The sequence below is a fragment of the Lithobates pipiens genome, unplaced genomic scaffold (assembly GCF_037356315.1).
Source record: "Lithobates pipiens isolate NorthernLeopardFrog02 unplaced genomic scaffold, aLitPip1_a1.2 Scaffold_13, whole genome shotgun sequence".
In the NCBI taxonomy this organism is placed as follows: domain Eukaryota; kingdom Metazoa; phylum Chordata; class Amphibia; order Anura; family Ranidae; genus Lithobates; species Lithobates pipiens.
The window spans coordinates 121,010,822-121,026,405 of NW_027507718.1; the positions used below are offsets into that span (position 1 = coordinate 121,010,822).

The window sequence follows — 15,584 nt, forward strand, 5'->3', positions numbered from 1 at the left end:
AGAGGCCGCGGCGAGGAAGAAAGCCGGGCTCCTCCGCTAGCAAAAGAGCTAGAAGAAGATAGCGGAGGAGTCCGGCGAGAAGACCCCCAAAGACGGAAAACCCCCGGAGCTGTGCAATAAACTATTTTATCTTGTGTGTTGTGTTTTTTTTGTACTTTATTTTACAGGTGAATGGGTAGGGGTACATTGTACCCCATACTCATTCACATAGGGTGGGGGGCTGGTATCCGGGGGCCCCCTTATTAAAGGGGGCTCCCGGATCCGATAAGCCCCCCCGCCTGCAGACCCCGACAATCAACGGCCAGGGTTGTCGGGAAGAGGCCCTTGTCCTCATCAACATGGGGACAAGGTGCTTTGGGGTGGGGGGCCGCGTGGCCCCCCCTACTCCAAGGCACCCCCCATGTTGAGGGCACGCAGCCTGGTACGGCTCAGGGGGGCGCTCGCTCGCCCCCCCTTTCCTGGCCGGCCGGGTAGCGTGCTCGGACAAGGGTCTGATGTGGACCTGGGGGGACCCCCACGCCGATTTTTTTTCGGCGTTGGGGTTCCCCTTTAAGTCCATACCAGGTGGCAGGGCCAGCGACGTCTCCTTCGCGGGCCCCGCCTACCTGGAGACGCGCTTGAAATGAGCCGACTTTCCTCCGCGTGTGTGGGCGAATCCGTTAATTTCAAAAGTAGGGCGGATAGTACGGCGGACTTAGTACGCCGTATTAGTCCACTGAAAAAGTGCCGTGTGTGGGCAAGTAGCTCGTTCGGAAAGTCCGACGGACAGTCTGGCGGGAAGTCCGCCAGACTAAGTCCGTCGGATAGTCCGCTACGTGTGTATGCGGCATTACTGATCCTCATATTACCATTCCATCCTTACTCAAAGACTTTGCCACCTTTAAACTTATCGCTAATCTCCAAATAAATTTCAACAAATCTGAAGCCCTTAATATATCTCTGAATACAGATGATGTATCTCGTTGCCAATCGAATTTCCCTTTTAACCACTTGGCAACTGGACACTTAAACCCCCTTCGTGACCAGACCAATTTTCAGCTTTCAGTGCTTTCACACTTTGAATGACAATTACTCAGTCATGTAACACCATATCCAAATACATTTTTTGTCCTTTTTTTCACACAAATAGAGCTTTCTTTTAGTGGTATTTGATCACCTCTGGGTTTTTTATTTTTTGCGCTATAAATGAAAAAAGACCGATTTTTTTTTTTAAAAACACATTTTTCTTTGTTTCTGTGATAAAATTTTGCAAATTATTAATTTTTCTTCATACATTTTGGGCACAATTTATACTGCTACATATCTTTGGTAAAAATAACCCAAATTAGTGGATATTATTTGGTCTTTGTGAAAGTTAGAGAGTCTACAAGCTGTGGTGCAAATCATACAAAATTGATCACATCTGATGTACTGGTGGCCTATCTCATTTCTTGAGACCCGAACAAGCCAGGAAAGTACAAATACCCCCAAATGACCCCTTATTTGAAAGTAGACATTCCAAGGTATTTAGTAAAAGGCATAGTGAGCTTTTTGATGTTGTAATTTTTTTCCCACAATTCTTTGCAAAATGAAATTTTTTTTTCCACAAAATTGTCATTGTAATAGGTCATTTCTCTCACACGGCATGTGTATACTACAAATGACACCCCAAAATAAATTCTGCTACTTTTCCTGAGTATTATGATAGCACATGTGTGGGACTTTTCCACAGCCTAGCCACTCAGAGAGGCCTAACATGCAGGGAGCACCATCACGTGTTCAAGGAGCATAAATTACACATCTAACTTGTTGACTACCTATTACACTTTTGAAGGCCCTGGAGCACCAAGACAATGACACGTGACATTGACGTGGCGCTGATGACAGATGACACCGATACGTGGCACTGATGACAAGTGACACTGATGTGGCACTGATGACAGATGCCACTAATACATGGCACTGATGACGCGTGACACTGATGACAGATGGCATTAATTTGTGGCACTGATGACAGATGGCATTAATTTGTGGCACTGATAACACGTGGCACTAATACGTGGCACTGATTACAGATGGCACTAATATGTGGCACTGATGACACGTGACACTGATGACAGATGGCACTAATACGTGGCATTGGTGACACGTGACACTGATAACAGATGGCACGTGACAATGACAGGTGGCACTGATGACAGATGGCACTGATACGTGGCATTGGTGACACGTGACACTGATAACAGATGGCACGTGACACTGACAGGTGGCACTGATGACAGATGGCACTGATACATGGCACTGATGACACGTGACACTGATATGGCACTGATGACAGATGGCACTATGTGGCACTGATGACACGTGGCACTTATACGTGGCACTGATGACATATGGCACTGACAGGTGGCACTGGGGACAAATGGCACTGACAGGTGGCACTGGGGACAGATGGCACTGACAGGTGGCACTGGGGACAGATGGAAGTGACATTGTGGGCACTTCATTTTCAGTGTTTTTTTTTTTCTACTAATGGCCACTGCAGCCGTTCATCTCTCCCTCCTTACACGCTGTCTCTGTGTGAGGAGGGAGAGCTAGCCAAGAGAGATGATCTCATATGTTTACATATGAGATCATCTCTCATTGGACACGACGATCGCGCTGTAAACGGCTGCTGTGATTGGCCATTTACAGTGATCTGTGACTGGCTGTGTCCAAGGGACTTTTGCACACACGGAGGAAATTCCTTTCATTTTGAGCGTGGCTCCAGGTAACCGGGATTGGCGAAGGACTAATTCGGACTGCGAGTCCGGCAGACAAATTTTGAGTCAAAACTCCTTTCTAAGTCCGCTGGACTTTTGGGTAAAAAAACCCACCCACCCCCGACATCAACGCTCCATTTTGACAGCTGGTCTCTCTCTGCATTCAGTTACATATGTCAGTTTTACACAATCAGCAGCTCTGGCAAGCATCAAGTGCCACACTGCTCTGCGAATGGATACATCGGTCGACCTATATTTACTACCCATCCCTCTTCCTGATCACAGAGTCGCAAGTTAATGTGGCCAGTAGCCATGTTGGTAGACATTGCCATGGTTGTGGTGTGGTGAAATATATATCACCTTTTGTCTTTGACAAGTAGGACTGCTGCCATATATAATGTATTTAACTGCACGAGACCACTCCACAACCACTTGGCAACAGCGTGGCTTTCAGTTATTAACATGGGTGGTGAGAAGGCGGCTTATCGCGTCCAAGACATTTATCAAGTAGGGTGCACACAGCTGCACGCTTTTACAAAGTCTTTCTGATCAAAGAGTATTCTGGAGAGCTTCTTTCAGTTCTAAAATTGATCTAAGTTAAAAGGTGTCTGTGAATGATAATACATTGTGTTGATTTTGCAAAGACTGGGAAGCTGCCAAACTCTCACTTAGTGGTCACTAGTTGTTTTGATCAGCTTTCTTCGATCTTTTTCAGGCACACTGACATTATTTTTTTAATATAATGTTTCACATAATAACATGCAATACCACAAGCAATGCTGGGACAAGGTCATCCAGTGGCCAGGGCAAAAACTCTAAACTGCTCCCCTCTCCCCCACTCAGCTTAGGGGATCCTGCACCCAGCAGTCACTTGCTTATCAAAATCACTGCCGCTGTCACTTGCCTAGTAACAGAAGGAAGGCGCCCCCAGTACTGTAAACCATTGCACCAAGGGTAACTGCCCCTCCTGCCCACCCCCAATTCTGAGGGGCAGACTGTGGCCATTGGGAATAGAAAATGTCCCAACATCAGTTGGAGAAAACAATGCCCCATCTTTGGTGTCATTTGTAGGAATTGTGTCCCCTCATTGGTATCATTGGGCCCATAGTTGGTAGAAATTGGGCCCCCATCGTTGGTGTCATTAGGAGGAATTGTGCCCCATTGTTGGTGTCAGTGAATTAAATAGTGCCCCAAGGGCCAGAAAAAAAGGCACATCCGGCCCCCAGGCTGCAGTTTAGAGACCACTGATCTAGAGGAACTACAGTGCACAGTATATTTGCCTTTAGTAAATCAACCTCCCGTATACTAATCTTGTCTTCTCAATCGAGTGGCATTTTTTGTGATTCTTTTTGCTAGGGTCTTCCCATAGTTCAAAATATAGGTAAGTTGTGTTTTTCACTCAGCATCTACTGAGCTTACAGTACTCCCTGTGAGGCAATCCATAGATTAACAAGTGGAAGATATTTCTCTGTCTCTGTCAAATTAGTGTTTTTTTATGGCATTTATTCTTATTCTGGACACATATACATTAAAATTTCTCTTGATCAGCCCTGCAGAACAGAACAAGAGAAATCACTTGATTTCCCCATCCATTCTAAAGAGCATGGTTAGAGGAATCTGCAGTGATGGCTATTGTATTCTGACTGTTGCAGATCTGATCTGATGCAGGTTCTGTATGGCTGGTTATTTTCTGCCTGGCTTCTTTGGCAAAAGTAGATTTGAAAACTCAACCTTTGTTGAGCTGGGTGTTGCTGACAAGCCCACCCATGGAATGAATTTCGGCCAGTTTTATACAGAATCATTCCAAATTCAAATCCATGTATGGCCAGCTTTAACCAGTCCTCAGGGATTATTAATGTGTCAGACTCAAAACCCATCATATGTATTAAAGGCGTGCATCTTCACTGGTCTCACGATTTGATTAGATTACGATTATCTGGTCAAAGATTTGATACGATTCCCCGATGCATCACAATTACTGAGGATGATTTGAATTTAGAAGAACTCAAGTTTTTTAATTTTATCTGCTTTAAAAGAAAAAAAAAAGAGGACACTCCCTGCATATAGCAGGACAAGGACATGAAAGAGTCCAAGATATAAGGGAGGGATAGGAACTGAAGGATGGAAGAATCCATGAATAAGAAAGTAAAGATGGAAGAGTCTGGGGATGGAGGAATCCATGAATAGAGAATGGAAGGCCCGGAGGAGTCTGGAGATAGGAACTGAAGGATGGAAAAGGATGGGGATTGACGAATCCATGTATAGAGAATGGAAGGCCTGGATGAGTCTTTTGATAGGAACTGAAGGATGGAAAAGGATGGGGATGTAGGAATCCATGGATAGAGAATGGAAGGCCAGATTAGTCTGGAAATAGGAAATGAAGTATGGAAGAATATGGGGATGGAGATGGAGGAATCCATGGATAGCAAGAGAAGCATGGAAGAGATCAAAGATAAAAATGGTGGGGGTGAGGGGGGGGGCTGAAGAATGGAAAAATAAAAGGGAGGGTGTAAAGATGGTCATCAGGAAGTCCTGTAGGTCAGGAATATCAGAGGTAGAGGATCCCCTGTGCTGTGTACATGGCAGGGTTGGGGGGTGGGGGTGATAGTCTCCTCCTGGAGTCCAGGGTTGGGGGTGTCATAGTGCTTTCTGTATAAACATATTTTATTAAAGTTTTTAGTTCCACCCAAAAGTGAAACTTGCGCTTTAAGGAGCCCTTACATGCCACAACTGGCATGTCATTTTTTTGGGGGGGGGTGGGGTAACTAGTTTTGACAGGTGCCCAGCTTCCACTTCCACTCGGGCCACCTAGGTGGCCCCTCCCTCCCTGCAATCTTCTGGGACCCTCAGATGATGTCTAATAATAGACGAAACGCGTCAGAGAGACGGTGCAAGAAAAGACTGGTAGTGAAGGCCATAGGAATACAACTATATGAGAGCCTAATTCAGTCCAGAGGGAAGGTGATCTTGACAATTCTTCTATGTTGATGATTTGAAATGCCTATGCAAATTTGTTGTTTGTGAGTGTTCTTTTTGCTGTTTTATTTTAATAAATTGAATTAGTTTTTACGGTATCACACTATATATGTCTTCACTTTTATCCATATCACAACAATTGGGGAAGGTGGAATCAGTGACCACAACCAAGTTTTAAGGGAGGATGATGAAAAGTGTATCAAACCAGTATTGAGGAGCCCCATAAGTATATATGACGTGCTGACTTCGCCTGTTCACTCCGGTAAGAGTATTACCAAAGGGGGTGTTCCACTTATCACTAACCCCCCGACTGTGGAAATCACGTGTGGAGGTGTTGCAAGAAGTACGGTGGTGGTGAATAACAGTTTCCAGCACTAAAGGGCCCAGTGTGGATTCATTCCTTCTCTTTTTGAACTATTTCCTTTAAGGGATTGGTTTCACGTGTATGAAGTTCCTCCCATGTGCATAGTGCAGATGAGAGAGAAAAGGGAAAAAAAACTTTGTTTTGGACTACGTTGTAGATTATCTGAAGCCATGTGGCGTGACTGATTGTTTGATTTTTCTATGTTGATTATATATACGTTGGTCATATGAAATTGGTACATATATATTGCCTGGATTAATTCAGTATTAACTATCATATATACATTATTTATTAGTAAATATTCAGCAGATATTCACTTACATACAGCGTTGCTCTCCAGCGGGTCAGTGGATGTGTGGAACAGTGAGGTTGCATATCATCTACTGTGACAACTGGTTTGATTGATTTTTGTATGAACAGATTCTTATGAGTAAGGAATTGAAGTAACTGCATGATTGGGAAACTCTACAGTCTCCAGTAAAAGATACTCATTGAGGTATCAGCGCTTGTGTTTATATTGAGGGTAGACGCGGGGCACGATAATATAAACATTTGTGTAAGCTGTATACCCACTGCAATTCCCTAGAGTAGAGTTTTTCACTTTCAAATTTCACCAGCCCATGGTGATGTTTGTAATATCTGAGAGCCAAAGCAGAGTCTCAAGCACTACACTACCTGTATGGAGTATGTATGGTCTCCCTGTGTTTGCATGGGTTTCCTCCTGCACTCCAAAGACTGGTTGGTTAATTGGCTCCTTTCCAAATTGGCCCCTGTACAGTTCCTTGAAAAAGTATTCATTTCCCCTGTTACAACCAAAAAACAAAACAATTATTTTACTGGGATTTTATGTGAAAAACCAACACAAAGTGTCACGTAATTGTGAAGTGTAAGGAAAATGATAAATGGTTTTCAATTTTCTTTTACAAATAAATATCTGAAAAGTGTGGCATGCATTTGTATTCAGCCCCCTTTACTCTGATACCCCTAACTAAAATTTTGTGGGACCAGTGCTTCAGAGGTCACCTAATTATTAACTAGAGTCCACTTGTGTGTAATTTAATCTCAGTATAAATACAGCTGTTCTGTGAAGCCCTCAGAGATTTGTTAGAGGACCTTAGGTAACAAACAGCATCATGAAGGCCAAGGAACACACCAGACAGGTCAGAGATAAAGTTGTGGAGACGTTTAAAGCAGGGCTATGTTAGAAAAAAAATATCCCAAGCTTTGAACATCTCATGGAGCACTGTTCAATCCATCATTCAAACATGGAAAGATTATTGCACAACTTTACACCTACCAAGACATGGCCGTCCACCTAAATTGACAGGTCGGGCAATGGGTATTCATTAGAGAAGCAGCCAAGAGGCCCATGGTAACTCTGGAGGAGCTACAAAGATCCACAGCTTAAGTGGGAGAATCTGTCCACAGGACAACTATTAAGCGTGCACTCCACAAATCTGTCTTTTATGGAAGAGTGGCAAGAAGAAAGAAAGCCATAAGAATTCCCATTTTCAGTTTGTAAAAAGCCATGTGGAGGACACAGCAAACATGTGAAAGAAGGTACTCTGCTCAGATAAGACCAAAATTGAACTTTTTGTCCTAAAAGCAAAACGCTATGTGTGATGGAAAATGAACACTGCACATCACCCTTAATACACCATCCTCATTGTGAAATGTGGTGACAGCATCATGTTGTGGGGATGCTTTTCTTTAGTTAGGACAGGGAAGCTGGTCAGAGTTGATGAGAATATGGATGGAGACAAATGCAGGGCAATCTTAGAAGAAAACCTGTAATGCCCTGTACACACGTTCGGACATTCCCAAGACAAAATCCGTCTGATTTTTTCCGACTGATTTTGGCAAAACTTGTCTTGCATACACACAGTCGCACAAAGTTGTCGCAAAATCAGATCGTTAAGAACAAGGTGGTGTACAACACATACGATGGGACTATAAAGAGGGCAGTAACCAATAGCATTCGTCTCGTAATTTATTCTGAGCATGCGTAGCACTTTGTCCATTGGAATTGTCTACACACGCTCGGAATTTAAACGATCGGATTTTGTTTTTGGAAAATTTTAGATCCAGCTCTCAAACTTTGTGTGTCGGAAATTCAGACGGAAAAAGTCTGTTGGAGCCCACACATGATTGGATTTTCTGCCAACACGATCCGATCGCACATTTTCCATCAGAAAGTCAGACCGTGTGTACAGGGTATTAGAGTCTGCAAAAGAGACTGGGGCGGAGGTTCACCTTCCAGCAGGACAACGACCCTAAACATACAGCCAGAGCTACAATGGAATGATTTAGATCAGGGATATGCAATTAGCGGACCTCCAGCTGTTGCAAAACTACAAGTCCCAACATGCACTGCCTCTGGGTGTCATGCTTATGGCTGTCAGAGTCTTGCTATGCATCATGGGACTTGTAGTTCTGTAACAGCTGGAGGTCCGCTAATTGCAGAACCACAGTTTAGATCAAAGCATATTCATGTGTTGGAATGGCCCAGTCAAAGTCCAGACCTAAATCCAATTAAGAATCTGTGACAACTTGAACATTGCTGTTCACAGACGCTCTCCATCCAATCTAACAGAGCTTGAGCTATTTTGCAAAGAAGAATGGGCAAAAATGTCACCCTCTAGATGTGCAAAACTGGTAGAGACATCCCCAAAAAGACTAGCAGCTGTAATTGCAGCGAAAGGTGCTTCTACAAAGTATTGACTCAGGGGGGCTGAATACAAGTATACACTACACTTTTCACATATTTATTTGTAAAAAGGTTTGAAAACCATTTAACATTTTCATTCCACTTCACAATTACAGTATCTCACAAAAGTGAGTACACCCCTCACATTTTTGTAAATCTTTTATTATATGTTTTCATGTGACAACACTGAAGAAATTACACTTTGCTACGATGTAAAGTAGTGAGTGTACAGTTTGTATAACAGTGTAAATTTGCTGTCCCCCCAAAATAACTCAACACACTTCAATTCATTTCTAAACTGCTGGCAACAAAAGTGAGTACACCCCTAAGTCAAAATGTCCAAATTGGGCCCAAAGTGTCAATATTTTGTGTGGCCACCATTATTTTGCAGCACTGCCTTAACCCTCTTGGGCATGGAGTTCACCAGAGCTTCACAGGTTGCCACTGGAGTCCTCTTTCACTCCTCCATGACGACATCACGGAGCTGGTGGATGTTAAAGACCTTGCGCTCCTTCACTTTCTGCCTCACAGATGCTCAATATGGTTTAGGTCTGGAGACATGCTTGGCCAGTCCATCACCTTTACCCTCAGCTTCTTTAGCAAGGCAGTGGTTGTCTTGGAGGTGTGTTTGGGGTCATTATGTTGGAATACCTATCTCCAAAGGTCGTGCTCTGCTTTAGTATCTCACAGTACATGTTATATGTATAAATAAAATATTTACAAAAATGTGAGGGGTGTACTCACTTATGTGAGATACTGTATGTGCCACTTTGTGTTGGTCTATCACATGGGTCTTCAAACTATGGCCCTCCAGTTGTTCAGGAACTACAATTCCCATCATGCCTAGTCATGTCTGTGAATGTCAGAGTTTTACAATGCCTCATGGGATGTGTAGTTTCACAACAGCTGGAGGGGCATAGTTTGAGGATCCCTGGTCTATCACATAAAATCCCAACAAAAGACATTTACGTTTTTGGTTGTAACATGAGAAAATTTGGAAAATTTCAAGGGGTATGAATACTTTTTCAAGGCACTGTATGTATGAATGTGAGTTAGGGAACTAGTATTGTAAGCTCCTTGAGGGCAGGGACTCATGTGAATGCACTAATATATATATATATATATATATATATATATATATATATATATATATATATATATATATAAAGCGCTGTGTAAATTGTTACCGGAAATGGAAAAAGAAATATTTATAAACTATCTTGCGCTGCAGCCTTCACCTAACTCTAAGCAGTTGGCATTTGAAGTGAAATAAAAAATAAATACATAAATAAATTACTTAACAGAATGTATTTATAAAATATGCTGTGCTAAATGCAAATAGATCTATCCTATCTAGTGCATGGAATCATATACTACATATTTATGCACCAATTGCAATAATATGTAGCAAAGTGTACTACATACATGAAATAAATCAATAAATTGTGTATCATATCAGTATAAAAATCAAAAACATAATAACAAATCACCAAATGTGAACATTGCTGTTTGCAGTTGGTGCATAGGTATGGAGTATATGATTTGACACACTAGAGAGGATTGATTTATTTGCATTTTTAATAAATACACAAAAAATAAATATTGTTTAACACAATGAATGGACAAATGTTCTTTACTTTTTATTTGTACTCATGGTAAAGAGTTCACCATGGTGTACACATACAGTGAAGAGGCTAGAAAATGAAGAGGTGCTGATGTTTCCTTCTTTTTATAGAATAGACAAATGACATCTGTTTCCTATTTCTTCAGGAAATGAATAATTTCAGCTCTGAGCAGGCCAGACTTTGCCCTATTGGAGCCTAAAGAAGGACTTTTTGTAGTCTATGCTGTGTTCACATCTGTCAAGGAAACTGTGACCTCTCTTCTTTGTCACTGGTCTTCCACAATTCTTAGCACACAAATGTCTTCTACTACTAACAGGTATGGGGTTTCTTTCTTCAGTCTTCTTATCTACAGCTCTGCATGACCATTCTTCTGCTGCATATATTCTTTATCCTTTGCTCATAGATCTGTGCAGAAATGTAAGTCATTAACCTGTATGCAGGCCCAGATTTAACACTCTGCTAATAATCTGCACTTGTCAATTCCACACCCTTATCAGTGTCTGCTCAGCAATCAAATGCCCCAGGGAAAAGATGTCTGCAATTAAAGCAGTATTAAACCCAAAAACCACAAAAAGTATATATATTGCAGCTTAACAATTCTTAGATGTAGCTGCATTCATTTATTTGCATTCATGCGCTGTGCGCAGGATGACATATATATATATATATATATATATATATATATATATATATATATATATATATATATGGTCCTGCACTTCCAGGTAGGGTGTGCGATCAGCGGGTACCGCGGACTCGTCTGCCAGCACCTACCAATCATCAGCCTCAGAGACCGAACTGCAATCTGCCTATGTAAACAGGGCAGATCGCCGTTCTGTCAGAAGGGAAGGCATGGATCCTGTGTCTCTGCAAAGCAGAGGCTAGGATCCATGTCCTCCCCTAGTAAAAGCACTTCCCAGACTGTAGTAAAACACAGGCTAGGCACACAGTTAACCATTTCAAAGTTCCTAATGTTAACCTCTTCCCAGCCAGTGCCATTAGTACAGTGACAGTGCATATTTTTAGCACTGATCACTGTAGTACTGATACTGGTTCCCAAAAAGTGTCAGAATGTCTGCCGCAATATCACAGTCCTGCTATAAGTCGCTAATCGCCACCATTACTATTAAAAAAATCCCATAGTTTGTGTGGGGGTTATTTATGAAAGGCAAATCCACTTTGCACTGCAAGTGCACTTGGAAGTGCAGTCACTCTAAATCTAAGGGGTAGATCTGAAATAAGGGGAAGCTCTGCTGATTTTATCATCCAATCATGTGCAAGCTAAAATGCTGTTTTTTCTTTTCCTTGCATGTTCTCCTCGGATCTACAGTGACTTTACTTCCAAGTGCACTTGCAGTGCAAAGTGGATTTTCCTTTAGTAAATAACCTCCTAAATCTTTTGCACAAAGCAATTAATATATGCTTATTGGGATTTTTTTTACCAAAAATATGTAGCAGAATATATTTTGGCCTAAATCGATGAAAAAATTAGATTTTTTTCAATTTTTTTGGGCAGAAAGTAAAAAATGTTTTTTCTTTAACCACTTCCCGACCAGCGCACGACAATGTACGTCAACAGAATGGCACGGGCAGGCATATTGGCGTACAGGTACGTCCAATATTCAATGCCGCCCTGCCATTGGGAGCGCGCCGCCGGCGGCGCGCTCCCGCGCTGGTCGGGACCCCCGTGAGTCCGGTCGCGGGACCCGCGGACTCGATCGCCGCGGGCATCCCCGCGATTGTCTCACGGAGCGGCCGAATGGAGGAAATGCCGTGTAAACAGAATTTCTCCATTCTGCCTAGCAACTAGTGACGCTGATCTCTGCTCCATGTGATTGGAGCAGAGATCAGTGTTCACTAAATGAAAGCCCAAAAATATGTAGAAGAATACGTATCGGCCTAAACTGAGGGAAAAAAATGTTTTTTTATATATTTTTGGGGGATATTTATTATAACAAAAAGTAAAAAATAATGCGTTTTTTCAAAATTGTCGCTCTATTTTTGTTTATAGCGCAAAAAATAAAAACCACAGGGGTGATCAAATACCACCAAAAGAAAGCTATATTTGTGGGGAAAAAAAGACATCAATTTTGTTTGGGAGCCACGTCGCACGACCGCGCAATTGTCAGTTAAAGCGACGCAGTGCCGAATCGCAAAAAGTGGTCTGGTCTTTGACCAGCAAAATGTTCCGGTCTGCAAGTGGTTAAAATGTCAGTCTTTTTTTTTTGTTTATTGTGCAAAAAAACCCCAAAAAACCCCAGAGGTAATCATATACCAGCAAAAGAAATCTATATTTGTAAGAAAAAAAGGACATCCATTTTATCTGTGTACAGTGTCACACGACCGCACAATTGGCAGTTAAAATAACACAGTGCCTTATCCTAAAAAATGGCCTGGTCAGGAAGGGGGTAAATCTTCTGGAGGTCAAGTGGTTAACTTTCATCTGGTGATCCAACCGTGGACACCCTTCCCGTCTTAAAGCATAACTCTGAGTAAAAAAAAGTTTTCCCATGTAGTGGTGCTGTGCCCGCACTGTATGGGTCAACTGCTCATCTTGTCTAGGGGTGAAGAGAAAGTTTATTCTCACACAATCCTTTGTCCCGTCAGAAAACCATGCTCCCCCACAGTCCAACAGGGACTGTTCCTTGTCTATTAAGCCTGCTCTGGGCTTGATAACATCAGGAACAGTCCACAATTCAAGACCTTTGGAGTGCGGGGGTGCCAAATTGGTTTTGTGCTGGGAGGATCAGAGGATTAGGTAGGTAAATCACTTTTCCCCTCCTCCCTAGAGAAAAACAAGCAGTTAACCTGTGCAGTGCGCGCACAGCCCCACTGCATGGAAAAACTTTTTTTTTTTTTTGCCCAGAGTATGGCCATGGACAAGTAGATTTAAAAAAAAAAAAAAACATTTGTACGAACACTCTCATCAGTACAATCAATGACCTGACAAATTCGATTTTTTTGAGTGAATGAACTTTCTTGAAGTAAAACCACATTAGGGGTTAGTAATTAGTTTGAGAATAAGTTTCCATCTTGCTCCTTCCAATTTTCCCTTTGGTATAAAAATGTTACATAAATGAATAAAAGCTAATCATTGTAAGCACCCCTGTCAGTATTGAATGGTTTGTCTCAACCTTCTAACTGGCACTTTTACTGGATAGCTTGGTTTGTTAAAGGAAGTTGAAAATCAACAGACTTAGCCCCCATTCACACCAGTTCGACTTGTTGTGCAATTTGACAGTTCTACATCGCATGGCAATTCACACCCCATTGCTGGCAATGAAATCATTCATATCTCTGCTACTCCTGATAAATAAGTCACAATAAATTCGACAAATCGTGCTAAAGTAGTGCTGTTTACATAGTATGGTTGAAAAAAGTCCATCTAGTTCAACCAGTGCTTGTTTGTGTGTGTGTTGTGGATTTCACTCAATTCCCGCTTCCTACAGTAATTTCTGCCTTCCTGAGTGCTGAGCCACAGGGTCTGCTGAAATCTGATAATCAGTCCTAGTTGCAAAAAAAAAAACGCTGTGTGGAAAAGCAGTTGGACAATTATATGGGAAGTACAGGTCCTACATAATAAGACCGCACTTTTTTAATGCCACGTACACACAACTGGACTTTCCGGCAGAATAGGTCCGACAGAATCATTCCATCAGATGGTCTGATCGTGTGTGGGATAATCCCATAGTTTTTCTTTAAAAAATTCAGACAGACCTAGAGATAGAACATGTTTCAAATCTGTCTGATGGACTCCACCCCTGTCGGGAAAAGCATTTGTCTGTATGCTGGTCCAATGGACCAAATACGACGCTAGGGCAGCTATTGGCTACTGGCTATTGAACAGCCTTTTCTAGTCCCGTCGTACGTTATCGCGTTCAAAACTAATGGACTTTCATGTGTGGGCAAGTCTGTGGGCAGCTTTGTTGAAAGTCCATCCGGGATGACCATCGGACCTTTTCTGACGGAAAGTCCAGTCGTGTGTACGCGGCATTAGTCTGGTGCGTCGTTAGAGGATTTAGCCCACGTTCACACTGAGGGCCAGTTTGATATTGTGGGAGTTCAAACCAGCATTTCAGTCCGACTTGGGGGGGGGGGGGGGGTGATTTGACAGACATCTGTGCGGGTTCATCTGTGGGTGCAGCATACCCTTATGGAGGCCAGGATCTATTGAGGATAACATTATCATCTGGTTCACTCCTGCAATACCATCTACCAGGAGATGGCCCACTTCACCAACAGGCTCTTATATGAAACATTCCGTCTATATGCCTCAGTGGGTTTGGATCTCCGATTTTCAGGGATCTTTATTGGCTACATGTATAAAAGCATGATACAAAATATGCTAATGTGCTTTGACTTTTGCAGCCTTCCTTGTAGCTTACATCCTGTGTATGCTATGAGGAAGGCTGCAAAAGCCGAAACGTGTTAGCATATTTTGTATCATGCTTTTCATACATGTAGCCAATAAAGATCCCTGAAAATGGCAGACCATAGACCATCGCCTGTTAGAATATTTTATGTAACCAATAAAGAATTTTCTTCGCAAGAGCACTCAGGGTCACCGGTTTAATCTTATTGATAACTACTAACTTGGGCATTGAACGCCCCAGCCAGAGCACTGTACTCCAGCTCCTGGATATAAAATGTACCAATTGAGCTTGGATAAAACTTTTATATTTGTCAATAATCTCTTCAGTTACTATCAAAACAGGCAGGTATTGCACTACATAGTTGAAAGCAGATCTAAAGAGATTGTACAGCCAGCTTGAAGGGGCAGCCTAAGCTTCAGTGTATAAAATATTACTATGCACCCCTTACTCATTCATATGAGGGGTGCTAGCTATTTGCCCCCCTATTGTAAAAAATTGGGCTTTCAGATTCCATTAAGCCCCCCCCCACAGAGTTTCAAAACCACCTGGACACGGTCATGGGGACTTATATGTTTTCATCAACATGGAGCCTTTCAAGGGTGGTACTCCCGGCAAGGTAACTTCCATGCTGAGGGCACGTGGCCAGGCTTCATGCTCAAATAAAGGTCTGGTGTGAATTTTGGGGGAATCCAATGCTTTTTTTTTCTTGATTTGCATGGGGTCCCCCTTGACATTCATACCAGTCCCTCCTCAAGATGAGGAGATAAGGGTCTGGTTTGTATTGTTAGAGAGAACCAC

At 42.4% G+C, this 15,584-nt stretch overlaps 1 protein-coding gene across 1 annotated transcript in view; it reads left to right on the forward strand.

The window, feature by feature from the left end:
- The first annotated feature begins 10,558 nt into the window (after window positions 1-10,558).
- The window catches only part of HOMER3 (homer scaffold protein 3), a 277,523-nt gene continuing 272,497 nt past the window's right edge, over window positions 10,559-15,584 (forward strand). Inside the window, exon 1 of the mRNA XM_077475475.1 lies at window positions 10,559-10,729. Within this exon, the coding sequence (XP_077331601.1) occupies window positions 10,710-10,729 (20 nt within the window). The 5' untranslated portion in view covers window positions 10,559-10,709. The remainder of the gene's footprint in view (window positions 10,730-15,584) is intronic.